We start from the raw sequence: 16,549 nt of genomic DNA on the forward strand, positions 1-16,549 counted from the left end.
TAGAACTTTTCTTAAAAAATAAAGACTGGAGGTTGGAGCACCTCCCACCCAGTCAGTACCTAGCAGAGCTGCGGATGACTCCACAGACTGTCTCCGGATCGCTTTCTGACGCTGGCCGACGCTGCACCAAGGCAGGGAGTCCCACGTGCAGACCCGTCATTCAGCCACCTTGTTGAACTGATCCTCCCATAGAAGTGACTGTGGTCCTGACCTAAGTCCCTAGGTGACCCTGAAGCCTCTTTCTATATGACTCCATCTGGATTTGACTGGCTGTGGGGACAAGCTTCAAGGGACTTTCTGGGTGAAGGGACTTTGTGAGGCAGCAGTCGGCTCTCTGGCTACCATGGCAATCGCTGGGAACTGAAAGGACAGGGTCCAGCTTCAGCACGGGGCATACAGGTGAGTCTTGCCATTTTGACCTAGAAGCTACTGGGTAATGGTGTCCCAAGGGCAGGTGGAGGAAGTGATGTGCTGAGGAAACTGAGTGCTGGGAAGTCCTGCAGACGGAGGACCTGGAGTTGCCTGGCTCCAGGTGGGAGGGCCCCAGGGATCTGAGCCTGTAGACACACATGGGCCTCCCGGACTCTGTTGCTAGGGCTGTAGAGTGTGAGCCCTCATCCGGATGCCAGAGGAATGCTGTGGCTTCCGTGGCGTCTCTGGCTGTTTTATGTCTCATGTCATAGCTCCAGAGCCTATCTGGGGAGTAAATGTGTGTGCACACCCATATGTAGTGTGTGTGGGTGCAGCGTGGGTGCATGTGTGCATGCATGGGTGCATGTGCATGTGTGTGTGTGCATGCATGTGTGTGTAAACACACCAGGGTGGGACAAATGATGCCGGAGATTATTAGTGAAGCATCTGGACATCTCTAACCGTGAGTTAGGATCCAGTGAACTGAGTGCAATTAGAAGAAGAAAAGGTTTAAGACCCACCTAGCAACTTTTTCTTGGGGGCTGCCTTAGCAATGACTTTATTTCATTTAAATGGGTTTTAGAAACCACACAATCCAAAGAGAAGCTGTAAACCCTGCCAAGTGAGAGGCCAGAACACACAGGAAAAGATTCAGAGTCGCAAGTGAGGCCCCTGGTCTAGGTCCCTGCCTCAGCAGTTTAGCCCCTTTGGTGCTCCCAGAGAAACTTCCAGAACCAGGTTTCGAACCCCAGTCTTATGACGCTTTTTGAGGTTGCTTTTTTTGCAAAGGGAACCCCCCCCCACAACTTCATTTTTGGGACTTTTTGAGCAAGGGGGAGTCCTCAGAACTCTGAGACCCCCTTACTTGTTGAGGAAGAATTTTACAAAGTCGTTGACTGTCCCCTGCTATTTTGTATGGCTTTGAAAAGTCCTCGCTCCTGCATCAGCTTACATGATTCACCATGTCCTCTACCCTTTCCCTTCTCTAGGGAGGTCGTCAGCAAAGTGAACTTCATATTACAGGGGTGAGGTGCAGAAGACTAGATGAGGTCAGCAAAATAGACCACCTCCCCTAAACTGAGAGATAGGAAAATGAGCCCTTGTGCTGTGAGCTCTCTTACTCCTGAACCTGCACAAAGAGTGCAAGGGTGTCCCAGGGCAGCTGTCAGATGGACTCTGGAAACAATGCTTGGTCCCTATCCCACCCTTTATGGGGAGTGACTCATAACATCCCCTGGGGGTGAGTAGAAGAACCACCCTCCCTATTTACAGGGTGGCTTCCTCCTGATTAGCAAAGCTGAAGGCCCATTGAACACCAGGAGACCCGTGGTTCTATCCATGTGGTCCAGGTTTCTCTTCCAGCCTTTTCCTCTGCTCGTGCCCTTACAGAGGTGCACTGGCTGCCCCTCCACAGTGTACCTGATGCAGCCCCCTTTACAGCATCCCTGAAGGTGACCCCTGAAAGTGGTTGACATATATGTATAATGAAAGATCCCCGGATCGGGGAGACCCTCACTCAAGTCTCGGGATGATGCGACCCCCCAAGAACTCACACAAGACCGTCCTTGCTGTAATCACATGAGGTTTATCGATAGGAACCAGTGCACTGGGGTCGAGACTCGTATCCCACGCAGGGGCAGTGGAGTTCGACCCCGAGAGGCTGGGAGAAAGGGTATTTAAAGGGAGAAACCACAACCCGAGGGGGCAGGGATGGCGTCATTGGAAAGTGTCGAGAGTACCAGTGAAAAATCACAAGGAGAAGCTTCCTGTTTCTCAAGATTGTTCTCTAAGATTTTAATCTAACTTTATGGTCAGCTAGTTCCTGGGAGAAGCTTTCTGTTATCTTTACTAGGTCGGGAATCGAATATCTAAGGGCCTTTCATCTAGTTCCTGGGAGAGCAGGCTCAAGAGATGTGACCTTTTACCTACTTACTGGCAGAGAGCAGGGTCTGGAATCTGAGGTATTTAGGGCTTCTTAGGGGTGAGATAGCATTTTTAAACTTCTGACTTCTTAGCTGCGTTTTTTTATTCTTTCAATACCTTTGATACAGCAACCCATGATGGAGTTGGTGCTGTGTGTGGGGACCCCTGAAACATCTGATTACTGCCTCTTTGACTCTTAATTTCTAGTGTTGTCATTCTTGCCTCTTTGGTCTTGGTTAGGTTGTCTTTAAAATGGGAATGATAAAATGATCTGCCTTCCTGCCTTATTCATGGTGCTCCCAGGAGGTGCTCCCAAGAGGTTTGTGGGATGGGGAACAATCAGTCTGAGGACCAAAGGGCATCTCCAGTACACCAGCAGCTTCCATGATTACCACTACTCTAGATTGTCAGCTATGATGTGCCTGAGATCTGGGTCTAAAGATGTTAGAACAGTATCTCAGAGTCCAGACCTGCTCCCAACGCGGAGAAGAGAAAACACAGCTCCACACAAAACCAGGGCAGGCAGAACATGCTTACATCTTGTTTCCAGGTAACAGAGAAATGAGCATTTCCAAAGCCATCCCTCTCACATCCGGACCTGCTCTGCCCTGGCCCCTTTCTCTAGACTATTGCTCAGTCCATCAAGGAGGTGGAGAGCATGGCTAGGAGGGGCTGCTGGTGGACATATTCTAGGTCACAGTGGTCTGGAGTTGATCAGGAGAGAAAAATGGTGGCATAAAAGTAGGGTTGCCCAGCTCTCTGCTCCCAAACCCCGTGGGAGAGAGACCTCACCGCCTGGTCAGGTGGGCACTCCTGAGGCTGCAGAGCGGAGGAGACCACCAACACTGCCCACCCCTGCCCACATCCCTGGCCCAAGAGGAAACTGTATAAGGCCTCTGGGTTCCCGTAGGGGAGGGCCCAGGAGCGGCAGGACCCCTGCGCCTGAGACACCGCCGGAACCTGAAGGAAACAGACCGGATAAGCAGTTCTCTGCACCCAAATCCCGTGGGAGGGAGAGCTAAAACTACAGAGAGGCAGACACGCCTGGGAAACCAGAAGAGACTGCACTCTGCGCACATCCAGATGCTAGAGGAAAACACCAAACGCCATCTGGAACCCTGGTGCACGGAGGCTCCCGGAAAGAGCGGCGCAGATCTTCTCGGTTGTTGCCGCCGTGGAGAGGACTTAGGCAGTACCCCACGAGCACACTTGAGCCTCGGAACCTCAGGTAGGACCAACTTTTCCCCTGCAAATGACCTGCCTGGTGAACTCAAGACACAGGCCCACAGGAACAGCTGAAGACCTGTAGAGAGGAAAAACTACACGCCCGAAAGCAGAACACTCTGTCCCCATAACTGGCTGAAAGAAAACAGGAAAACAGGTCTACAGCACTCCTGACACACAGGCTTATAGGACAGTCTAGCCACTGTCAGAAATAGCAGAACAAAGTAACACTAGAGATAATCTGATGGCGGGAGGCAAGCGCAGGAACCCAAGCAACAGAAACCAAGACTACATGGCACCATCAGAGCCCAATTCTCCCACCAAAATAAACATGGAATATCCAAACACACCAGAAAAGCAAGATCTAGTTTCAAAATCATATTTGATCATGATGCTGGAGGACTTCACGAAAGACGTGAAGAACTCCCTTAGAGAACAAGTAGAAGCCTACAGAGAGGAATCGCAAAAATGCCTGAAAGAATTCCAGGAAAACACAATCAAACAGTTGAAGGAATTAAAAATGGAAATAGAAGCAATCAAGAAAGAACACATGGAAACAACCCTGGATATAGAAAATCAAAAGAAGAGACAAGGAGCTGTAGATAGAAGCCTCACCAACAGAATACAAGAGATGGAAGAGAGAATCTCGGGAGCAGAAGATTCCCTAGAAATCATTGACTCAACTGTCAAAGATAATGTAAAGTGGAAAAAGCTACTGGTCCAAAACATACAGGAAATCCAGGACTCAATGAGAAGATCAAACCTAAGGATAATAGGTATAGAAGAGAGTGAAGACTCCCAGCTCAAAGGACCAGTAAATATCTTCAACAAAATCATAGAAGAAAACTTCCCTAACCTAAAAAAAGAGATACCCATAGGCATACAAGAAGCCTACAGAACTCCAAATAGATTGGACCAGAAAAGAAACACCTCCTGTCACATAATAGTCAAAACACCAAACGCACAAAATAAAGAAAGTATATTAAAAGCAGTAAGGGAAAAAGGTCAAGTAACATATAAAGGCAGACCTATCAGAATCACACCAGACTTTTCGCCAGAAACTATGAAGGCCAGAAGATCCTGGACGGATGTCATACAGACCCTAAGAGAACACAAGTGCCAGCCCAGGTTACTGTATCCTGCAAAACTCTCAATTAACATAGATGGAGAAACCAAGATATTCCATGACAAAACCAAATTTACACAATATCTTTCTACAAATCCAGCACTACAAAGGATAATAAAGGGTAAAGCCCAACATAAGGAGGCAAGCTATACCCTAGAAGAAGCAAGAAACTAATCGTCTTGGCAACAAAACAAAGAGAAGAAAAGCACACAAACATAACCTCACATCCAAATATGAATATAACAGGAAGCAATAATCACTATTCCTTAATATCTCTCAACATCAATGGCCTCAACTCCCCAATAAAAAGACATAGATTAACAAACTGGATACGCAACGAGGACCCTGCATTCTGCTGCCTACAGGAAACACACCTCAGAGACAAAGACAGACACTACCTCAGAGTGAAAGGCTGGAAAACAACTTTCCAAGCAAATGGTCAGAAGAAGCAAGCTGGAGTAGCCATTCTAATATCAAATAAAATCAATTTTCAATTAAAAGTCATCAAAAAAGATAAGGAAGGACACTTCATATTCATCAAAGGAAAAATCCACCAAGATGAACTCTCAATCCTAAATATCTATGCCCCAAATACAAGGGCACCTACATACGTAAAAGAAACCTTACTAAAGCTCAAAACACACATTGCACCTCACACAATAATAGTGGGAGATTTCAACACCCCACTCTCATCAATAGACAGATCATGGAAACAGAAATTACACAGAGACGTAGACAGACTAAGAGAAGTCATGAGCCAAATGGACTTAACAGATATTTATAGAACATTCTATCCTAAAGCAAAAGGATATACCTTCTTCTCAGCTCCTCATGGTACTTTCTCCAAAATTGACCATATAGTTGGTCAAAAAACGGGCCTCAACAGGTACAGAAAGATAGAAATAATCCCATGCGTGCTATCAGACCACCACGGCCTAAAACTGGTCTTCAATAACAATAAGGGAAGAATGCCCACATATACGTGGAAATTGAACAATGCTCTACTCAATGATAACCTGGTCAAGGAAGAAATAAAGAAAGAAATTAAAAACTTTTTAGAATTTAATGAAAATGAAGGTACAACGTACCCAAACTTATGGGACACAATGAAAGCTGTGCTAAGAGGAAAACTCATAGCGCTGAGTGCCTGCAGAAAGAAACAGGAAAGAGCATATGTCAGCAGCTTGACAGCACAAAAAAGCTCCAGAGCAAAAAGAAGCAAATACAACCAGGAGGAGTAGAAGGCAGGAAATAATCAAACTCAGAGCTGAAATCAACCAAGTAGAAACAAAAAGGACCATAGAAAGAATCAACAGTACCAAAAGTTGGTTCTTTGAGAAAATCAACAAGATAGATAAACCCTTAGCCAGACTAACGAGAGGACCCAGAGAGTGTGTCCAAATTAACAAAATCAGAAATGAAAAGGGAGACATAACTACAGATTCAGAGGAAATTCAAAAAATCATCAGATCTTACTATAAAAGCCTATGTTCAACAAAACTTGAAAATCTACAGGAAATGGACAATTTCCTAGACAAATATCAGGTACCGAAGTTAAATCAGGAACAGATAAACCAGTTAAACAACCCCATAACTCCTAAGGAAATAGAAGCAGTCATTAAAGGTCTCCCAACCAAAAAGAGCCCAGGTCCAGATGGGTTTAGTGCAGAATTCTATCAATCCTTCATAGAAGACCTCATACCAATATTATCCAAACTATTCCACAAAATTGAAACAGATGGATCACTCCCGAATTCCTTCTATGAAGCCACAATTACTCTTATACCTAAACCACACAAAGACCCAACAAAGAAAGAGAACTTCAGACCAATTTCCCTTATGAATATCGACGCAAAAATACTCAATAAAATTCTGGCAAACCGAATCCAAGAGCACATCAAAACAATCATCCACCATGATCAAGTAGGCTTCATCCCAGGCATGCAGGGATGGTTTAATATACGGAAAACCATCAACGTGATCCATTATATAAACAAACTGAAAGAACAAAACCACATGATCATTTCATTAGATGCTGAGAAAGCATTTGACAAAATTCAACACCCCTTCATGATAAAAGTCCTGGAAAGAATAGGAATTCAAGGCCCATACCTAAACATAGTAAAAGCCATATACAGCAAACCAGTTGCTAACATTAAACTAAATGGAGAGAAACTTGAAGCAATCCCACTAAAATCAGGGACTAGACAAGGCTGCCCACTCTCTCCCTACTTATTCAATATAGTTCTTGAAGTTCTAGCCAGAGCAATCAGACAACAAAAGGAGGTCAAGGGGATACAGATCGGAAAAGAAGAAGTCAAAATATCACTATTTGCAGATGATATGATAGTTTATTTAAGTGATCCCAAAAGTTCCACCAGAGAACTACTAAAGCTGATAAACAACTTCAGCAAAGTGGCTGGGTATAAAATTAACTCAAATAAATCAGTAGCCTTCCTCTACACAAAAGAGAAACAAGCCGAGAAAGAAATTAGGGAAATGACACCCTTCATAATAGACCCAAATAATATAAAGTACCTCGGTGTGACTTTAACCAAGCAAGTAAAAGATCTGTACAATAAGAACTTCAAGACACTGAGGAAAGAAACTGAAGAAGACCTCAGAAGATGGAAAGATCTCCCATGCTCATGGATTGGCAGGATTAATATAGTAAAAATGGCCATTTTACCAAAAGCGATCTACAGATTCAATGCAATCCCCATCAAAATACCAATCCAATTCTTCAAAGAGTTAGACAGAACAATTTGCAAATTCATCTGGAATAACAAAAAACCCAGGATAGCTAAAACTATCCTCAACAATAAAAGGACTTCAGGGGGAATCACTATCCCTGAACTCAAGCAGTATTACAGAGCAATAGTGATAAAAACTGCATGGTATTGGTACAGAGACAGACAGATAGACCAATGGAATAGAATTGAAGACCGAGAAATGAACCCACACACCTATGGTCACTTGATTTTTGACAAAGGAGCCAAAAGCATCCAATGGAAAAAAGATAGCATTTTCAGCAAATGGTGCTGGTTCAACTGGAGGTCAACATGTAGAAGAATGCAGATTGATCCATGCTTATCACCCTGTACAAAGCTTAAGTCCAAGTGGATCAAGGACCTCCACATCAAACCTGATACACTCAAACTAATAGAAGAAAAACTAGGGAAGCATCTGGAACACATGGGCACTGGAAAAAATTTCCTGAACAAAACACCAACGGCTTATGCTCTAAGATCAAGAATCGACAAATGGGATCTCATAAAACTGCAAAGCTTCTGTAAGGCAAAGGACACTGTGGTTAGGACAAATCGGCAACCAACAGATTGGGAAAAGATCTTTACCAATCCTACAACAGATAGAGGCCTTATATCCAAAATATACAAAGAACTCAAGAAGTTAGACCGCAGGGAGACAAATAACCCTATTAAAAAATGGGGTTCAGAGCTAAACAAAGAATTCACAGCTGAGGAATGCCGAATGGCTGAGAAACACCTAAAGAAATGTTCAACATCTTTAGTCATAAGGGAAATGCAAATCAAAACAACCCTGAGATTTCACCTCACACCAGTGAGAATGGCTAAGATCAAAAACTCAGGTGACAGCAGATGCTGGCGAGGATGCGGAGAAAGAGGAACACTCCTCCATTGTTGGTGGGATTGCAGACTGGTACAACCATTCTGGAAATCAGTCTGGAGGTTCCTCAGAAAATTGGACATTGAACTGCCTGAGGATCCAGCTATACCTCTCTTGGGCATATACCCAAAAGATGCCCCAACATATAAAAAAGACACGTGCTCCACTATGTTCATCGCAGCCTTATTTATAATAGCCAGAAGCTGGAAAGAACCCAGATGCCCTTCAACAGAGGAATGGATACAGAAAATGTGGTACATTTACACAATGGAATATTACTCAGCTATCAAAAACAACGGCTTTATGAAATTCGTAGGCAAATGGTTGGAACTGGAAAATATCATCCTGAGTGAGCTAACCCAAACACAGAAAGACATACATGGTATGCACTCACTGATAAGTGGCTATTAGCCCAAATGCTTGAATTACCCTAGATGCCTAGAACAAATGAAACTCAAGACGGATGATCAAAATGTGAATGCTTCACTCCTTCTCTAAAAGGGGAACAAGAATACCCTTGGCAGGGAAGAGAGAGGCAAAGATTAAAACAGAGACTGAAGGAACTCCCATTCAGAGCCTGCCCCACATGTGGCCCATACATATACAGCCACCCAATTAGACAAGATGGATGAAGCAAAGAAGTGCAGACCGACAGGAGCCGGATGTAGATCTCTCCTGAGAGACACAGCCAGAATACAGCAAATACAGAGGCAAATGCCAGCAGCAAACCACTGAACTGAGAATAGGACCCCCGTTGAAGGAATCAGAGAAAGAACTGGAAGAGCTTGAAGGGGCTCGAGACCCCATATGTACAACAATGCCAAGCAACCAGAGCTTCCAGGGACTAAGCCACTACCTAAAGACTATGCATGGACTGACCCTGGACTCTGACCTCATAGGTAGCAATGAATATCCTAGTAAGAGCACCAGTGGAAGGGGAAGCCCTGGGTCCTGCTAAGACTGAACCCCCAGTGAACTAGACTGTGGGGGGGAGGGTGGCAATGGGGGGAGGGTTGGGAGGGGAACACCCATAAGGAAGGGGAGGGGGGAGGGGGATGTTTGCCCGGAAACCAAAGAATTATTATTAAGTATTAAATAAATTTAAAAAAAAAGTAGGGTTGCCTGCCCTGTAGGTTTTGGGAACCTCTGGCAGAGCAAGGGTTGTCACAGGGTGCAGAGACAGTGGCTTCTAGCTTTGTAGCTTAAAATTGAGGCCAGAGAGGAAGGACCACACACATCCTGAGGCCAGGAAGGATCCCCTACAGTTGAGCAGAGCTAAAGCCATCCAATGCCCCATCTAGAGGCCCTTGCTGGGTGGAGGGCTTGGATAGAGAGCCAGTGTTAGCAGATTAGCAGACTGGACACCATGTGGAGAGGCGCAGAATGGCTGGGTGCGAGCTGTCTATGTGAGAAGTCCTGATAGACCCAAAGACCATCTTCCTCTCGGGACCCTCTCATAGACTGGAAGAAAGGCCAGTGCCTGAGAGCCTGTGTGTGTGTGTGTGTGTGTGTGTGTGTGTGTGTGTGTGTGTGTACCCAAGGGGGTGGGTGGGGGAATGTGGCACCCCATTTCCTGGAGCAATAGAGCAGAACACTCTATCATTCCTAGGTCATTAGATGGACAGTTGAATAGCCACTGGTCAGTTTTAGCTTCTTCTCATCCCCAAAGGCCAAGTCTCTGTTCTAGAAGCTTCTCTCATAGACCAAGAACACATGGTTTTGCTCTGGCCTTTCCCCTCCTTCTTTATCCCCACGGATGCTTCCTTCTGCCCTGCCTCTAAAGAGGAGTGGATGACTCCTAAGACCCATTGCAGTGTCCCCGTCTCCCCACTAGTACCTTCCAGGCACCGTGCATTTCACCCACTCTGCAGGTCCTGCTTGTTTCTCAGGATCTCAAATATCTGTCCCATGCTGGGCTTGTGCCCATCTTCCTGGGGGCTTTGTTTTTCCAAAATTCACTTTAAATATAAATAAATGCCTCTCCCATCTGACTTACTGTCTCTTCTCTCTTTACCTCCTTTGCCTTCCTCCCCCTCCACTCCTTTCCCCTCCTTTCCCTCTTCTTTATTTTGGTTAAATAGCCAGACAACTAAAGAGCATTGGGAAAGCCAGTTGACATACTCTTATGACCAGTCAGAGTTGTGCTGAAAGCAATGTGTAAAATTACAGGCCATGTATGTGAGGAAAAAGCCAAAGGATTTTGTATAAACAAACACTTTGCGATTTGGTTTTATAAATGGATTTTTCTCATTACACAAAGAATGCAAATTCATCTCAAAGAACTCAGAAAATCCCTTCCAGCCCTGGTCTCATAATGCCTTTCTGCCCCAGAGCCACCCGTACAGGCTCTGAGGATGGCCTTACAGTCACACAATTATGCATGGCAGAATGGGATGATGTGAGCCACACTGTTATGCAAACACCAAGGCTGGGCCACTTCAAGGGAGAGTTTCCCAAGTCAGGAGCTTGGGGTGTCCTTGGGTGCATCATGTAGGCAGAAGCCCCCTGGCCATCAGTTGCTCACTAAGACTTATGGAGAGACCTTACCCCCCAGATTCCTTGGGAGATGAATTCCTACCACAATCTGCTGTGGGGTTAGGGACCATCTGATGTCCTCAGCTGATCCTAAATCTTCTCAATGCATCTGTGCTTCCAGATTTTCTCTTGCAATAATCTGACTCTCCCAGGCCATCGAGGGCTTACACAGTGGTTCCCAACCTTCCCAATGCTGCAACCCTTTAATACAGTTCCTCATGCGGTGGTGGCCCCAAACTGTAAAATTATTTCATAACTGTAATTTTGCTACTGCTATGAACTGTAACAGACCGTGTTTTCTAATGGTCTTGGTGACCACTGTGAAAGGGGTGTTTGACCCCCAAAGGGATCACAATCCACAGGTTGAGAACTGCTTGTGGGAGATGCTTTCTACTCGTCGTTTGGATGGTAGCGTCTGTTTCAAGTGCTGCCCAGTGTGGCCATGGTATCTCCAGCCTAAGGCTCCAGCCCCACAAAGAGCTGTTCAAAAAGGAAGGACAGAACCCGTACTTGGCCTTCAAGCTCTGAGCAGGGAGAGCTGGAGATAGAGAGGTCTTGAGAACCTGGACGATGCTCCCAGCTCCTGTGGGGGTGGAGAGAGCCAGCTCCAGGCTGGGGGTCACATGGGTGGGCACCTGCAGGCTGGGGGTTACATGGGTGGGCACCTGCAGGCTGGGGGTCACATGGGTGGGCACCTGCAGGCTGGGGGTCACATGGGTGGGTAACTGGTTCAAACACTTGTTTATCACATAATTGACTGCGTCTCCCCTGTTCCCTCTCACCCCCCCCCCCATGCTGCCTGGTGTCTCTACTGCTTCAGGCTATGATGGACAACAAAGCCATGTACCTGCATACTGTGAGTGACCGTGACAACGGCTCCATCTTTGAGGAACCCTTTGATGGCAGGAGCCTGTCCAAACTGAACCTGTGTGAGGATGGTGAGTGCTTCTTGCTCTGTCTTGTGCTTTGACGCTCCTTCTGAGGTGTCGAAGGCCCTTGCTTTCCCCTGTGCTTTTGGTTACCCCAGTGCCTGCTGCCTTCCCTGTTCAGTTCTGTGGATACTGAATGTCTTAGGAAATCCCTTCTATGACAGTTTCTCACTCATTTGTCTGAATAAACTTGTGTCACTAGCAGAATGAGAACCTGTTTTATAGATGGGCTTGTCGAGACGGAGGGCAACATCAAACATTCCATAACTCACCAGTCCCTCAGAGAGGCTCCAGCACAGAATTGCCAGCACCTGTTTCCTGTGCACGGGCAAGCAGGCATTTAGTAAATGCCTGTACTGTTATGGGGCAGGTACTTAATAAAAGCTTGCTTCACGCACAAACCCACTCTTCACTGGGCTTATGTGGAAGAGGAGAACAACATCCAACTTCTGAGAGGAAAGGAATGAGGCCTACAGGGTTGTTTCGAAGGGACATCAGGCTGCCCACCTAGCGACAGCTGCTTGTCCAGTGAAGTGTGCAGCCTGGGTCTTTGCTTTGTGATATTGTCCATAGCCTTTCTCAAGAGCGTTAGCTCTGTCTTTTTTCTCACGGGGCAGGTTTAGGAAAGGAAGAAGTGTCTTGAAGAGGAGGAAAGGGACAGCCCCTGCAGGAGGGACGGACAAGGAGATCTGAGCTCTGAAGTAAGGGTTTCTTGGCCCATCCTTGGGAGCTCTCAGCATTTAGCTCTTCCTCTGGGCTCTACTCTGTGTTGGGTGTCAGGGATGTTCTGAAGAGGGACTGGAACAGTGCCAGCCCCATGACTGACAGTGGGAGGAGGAGGAGCAGGCTTGAGAACAGTCCCCTTGGTGTGGCTATTGAGGGAAAGCAGGGAAATGGCTTCTGGAAAGAGCGTAAGAACGACCATACCATTTTGGCTGACTGTTTCAGGGTGTAGACTGTAATGACAGACAAGGTGTGGTAGCAGGGGCCACACTGCATCCTCAGTCAAGAAGCAGAGAAGATGAGTGGGGTTGCTAGGCAACCCCCTTTCTCCATTGTATTTACTTGGGGAGCCCTGCCCATGGGATAGTGCAGGTGGGTCTCCCCCTTCAGTTAAACTTCTCTGAGCATCCTCTCAGACACACTTATAGATGTGTCCCCAAGGTGATTCTAAACCCCACCAAGTTGTCAATCAAAATAAAGCATCACACAAAGATTTTGAAAGAGAAGAGTTGGTGAAAGGTCCTGTCCACTTGTTCCTCAGACTAAGCCAGTGTCCTGACACCCAGGGAAGAGAACAGAAGTACATGTGTATGCATGCCACAAGTTGTGCATACACACACACACACACACACACACACACACACACACACACACGTGCATGTGTTTGCCTTGCTCATGAAGTCAGTGAGGGTGTTGCTGGACCATGCTCTTTTCATTGGCACATTGTTGAAGAGGCCAGTTTTGGCCAGAAAGGACTATGGCTGTGAGTAGTTGGAGGTAGTCACCCAGGGTCAACCTGGGACAGCCAGCCTGGAGTAGGGGTGAAGCCTGCCACTTTTTTCTCCCCTCTCCCATCTCTCTCCTCTATGTTCTGGACCTCAGATCAAAAGCAATCATTTCGACCAGGGAAACAAAACAAAATCAAGCAATGAACCCAACTTCTATGCTTCCTGGTGTCAACCTGAGGGATTTGCAGAGAACTTTGACTCAGTGACTGATGGGCTCTCAGCTGTGCTAGGGTCCTGAGTAGGCTTCCCTGGGCCCTAGTTTCTGGTGCAGTGAAGCCAGGAGATGTGGCTGACTGACTCTAGGCTGGTGTCCTCATCCACCAGAAGAGGATGCAGCTGGTATCTCTGAGGTCATTGCCTTAGGGGTGTGGCTCTTTAAATTCAGAGTTGGAGAATGATGCTGCCCAATTTAAAAGCCAGTTAAAGCCCAGCCCCTGGTCACAGGGCCAAGGAACCCAAACTCTCCAAACTCTCCTCTCTTACTGACACGCCCTTTCAGGACAGAGTCCCCAGTGTTCTCAGCCTCCACCCCGAGGAAGATGCTCTCTCCAGAGAGCACACCATCTAGCCTCTCATTTTGCCTCCTGCCTGCTACCCTCCTACCTCTGTTCCCCCTCCCGTCTCATTTTCCTCACTTCCACAACCTTCTCTCCTGACACTATGCAGTTTGCACATTTGTTAGTTTGTTCTCTGCTCAGTGCGGTAAGAAGCATGGAAGCTAGAGGAGGGTTGGCACCTCCTCCAAAGGAGGAGGGCTGCTCACCAATGCCTCTGACCCCCAGAGCAGACAAGTACTCCCTAAATACTCACTGAAGAGCTGAGGACTGTGTGGATGGACAAGAGCTGGAGGACCTTGAAATCTAAAAGCAGCAAAGCTGACACCTTTCGCATTGCTTTACTCTTTGTCCCAGGCTGGTAGGTTCTGGGAGGGGACACAGGAGGGTGGAAAGTTGAGAGAGTGCAGAGAATCTATGGGTCTGTTTTGGAAGGACCCTGGTGCTTTTTTTCTTTTTCCTGATCTTCCTCTCTGTAGAGCAAAACAGAAGAAGGAAAGGAATGAGTCCAAGAGAGAAACTGGAAGGAGATAAGAAACAGATGGAAGCCTGGGCCAGGCCCATCCCAGGGGCCTTCAGTAGATTCAAACTGCGAAGTGTTGGCCAAGCTCCAGGCCCCCTTTAGGGCCGCCTCCTACAGTGTAGACTGGGACTAGAAAGGAGTGCATTTTCTCTCACTGGAGACTGGCTCTTGGGTCTTGGCATGGACCCTTAAAACACAGCCCAGCTATCCAGGTGTGACCTGGGCTTTAATGCAGGTGGGACTTTAAGAGCTTTGGGTGGGGGCTGGAGAGATGGCTCAGTGGTGAAGAGCATTGGCTACTCTTCCAGAGGACCAGGGTTCAATTCCAGCAACCACACAGCCGCTCACAACTTTCTGTAACTCCAGATGCAAGGAGTCTAACATTCTCACACAGGCATACATGCAGGTAAAACACCAATGCACATAAAATAAAAAGAAATAAATTGTATTTTAAAAAAGAAAAGAATAGAACTGTGGTGTAAGTACTCATGTTGGACGGGGGTCCCACCTGGCTACTTCCTTTCCAGTTGTCTCTTGGCCTCATTGCCGAGCGATAGCACTCCCAACATGAGCCTGTGGATTCTATCTGCACCTTCTTGCTCTGGCCACCTCCGAGGCAGCCACAGTCCCACATCATATTCTTCACCTACCTGTGCCCCATCTATCACCCAAGCCCCAACCACCCACTCTGTGCCCCATGTATGGCTTCCCCAGGCACATTCCTGCTCTGAGTCTCAGAGCTTGTGTTTGGTTTCCAGCCATTGCCCCAAATACCTGACAGGAGCAACTTACAGGAGGAAGGGTTTGTGGGGCTCACAGTTGGAGACGTTGACTGGCTCCATGTCCTGCCCGACATGAGCGGGACACCTTTATGATGAAAGCAAAGGGAGAGGATGCTGCCTTTTGACTTCACAGTGGTCAGGAGTAGAGAGTAGTTCAGGACAAGTTGCAGTCCCCAAGGACATGTCTCCAATGACCTACTTCCTCCAAACAGACCCAGGAACCAGAAGTTTCCATCACCTACAAATGATGTCAGCAAAGTACAAGCCCAGCATGGGACCAATTAAATGAGAACCCTCAGGAGCCTCTTGCTTCTTAAGGACCAGATCTACTCACTGTCTGCGAACCAAGGAGGTGTCAGCACTCGAGTCTGTTTGGGGGACATAAACCATAAACAATCAAAATGTAGTGTATTCTAGCTGGCTGGGCTCATATATATATATATATATATATATATATATATGTATATATATATATATTATAGTGTGTGTGTGTGTGATGTGTGGTATATGTGTGTCTATGTGTGTGTTTGTGTGTACTTATGGTGTGTGTATGGCATATGTATAGTATGTGTGTGGTGTGTGTATGGTGTGTATATTGTATATGGTATATATATGGTGTATGTGTGTGTCTCTGTGTGTGTCTTTGTGTGTGTCTGTGATTTTTTTCATCCTTACTGCACTCCAAATGTCTTGAAGCCAGGGAAGGTGACAGGTTCTTCTCTGGGTTCTCCAGGCACTCTGTAGGTAGCAGGCACTCAGGAAGTCAATGACATTAGTGCATGACTAACCCAAGGCCACTCAAGTAGCAGCAGGACTGAAGCCTGACTCAGGGCCTCTCTGCCTGTAATTCAGGGTTCCTTTCTGGGGAAAGAATGGGAAAGCTTTGGGCTGATGATCCTTAAGGTCCCTCTTCTGGATTCTGTGACAGAGAGATTGAGTGGGAGGCAGACTGAAAACACAGGGTCTGCCTTTTGTCTGGTAAGGTGGTTGTGGTCCAGGGCTGCCACTGGCTGCCAGCAGAGTCCTATGCAGCAAGGCATCGTGGAAGGACAATGCTCACCCAACTGGCAAGTGTGTGGATCTACAACTGGTCCTGACTCTTACTTGGTTACTGTGTCCTACCCTCTTTGTGAGAGGATCAAAGGACTGGAGGGCCAAGAGCTCCTGCTTTGCAGGCTGAAGTAGGAACTCCGAAGCATGGAGAGAGTCTGAGGGTCGAAGCCTCGTGCAGCTGGACTAGAGGGTCTACTGCCAGGGAGTGTGCAAAGGAGAGGGCCTCCTCCCCAGTGTCTCCTTCTGTCCAATCTATTTCTTCCACCTCTCTCTCTCTCTCTCTCTCTCTCTCTCTCTCTCTCTCTCTCTCTCTCTCTCTCTCTCCCTCCC

At 46.8% G+C, this 16,549-nt stretch overlaps 1 protein-coding gene across 2 annotated transcripts in view; it reads left to right on the forward strand.

Annotated features, from left to right (window-relative positions):
• Nucleotides 1-16,549, forward strand: part of Scara5 (scavenger receptor class A, member 5) — a 105,018-nt gene continuing 88,469 nt past the window's right edge. Inside the window, exons 1-2 of one of the 2 annotated variants that reach the window (XM_006252204.4) lie at nucleotides 1-399; nucleotides 11,688-11,805. In XM_006252204.4, the coding sequence (XP_006252266.1) occupies nucleotides 11,691-11,805 (115 nt within the window). In that variant the 5' untranslated portion in view covers nucleotides 1-399; nucleotides 11,688-11,690. The remainder of the gene's footprint in view (nucleotides 400-11,687; nucleotides 11,806-16,549) is intronic. The other variant, NM_001135855.1, reaches the window with a different exon arrangement.

This window comes from Rattus norvegicus, chromosome 15 (genome assembly GCF_036323735.1).
Source record: "Rattus norvegicus strain BN/NHsdMcwi chromosome 15, GRCr8, whole genome shotgun sequence".
Taxonomy (NCBI): Eukaryota; Metazoa; Chordata; class Mammalia; order Rodentia; family Muridae; genus Rattus; species Rattus norvegicus.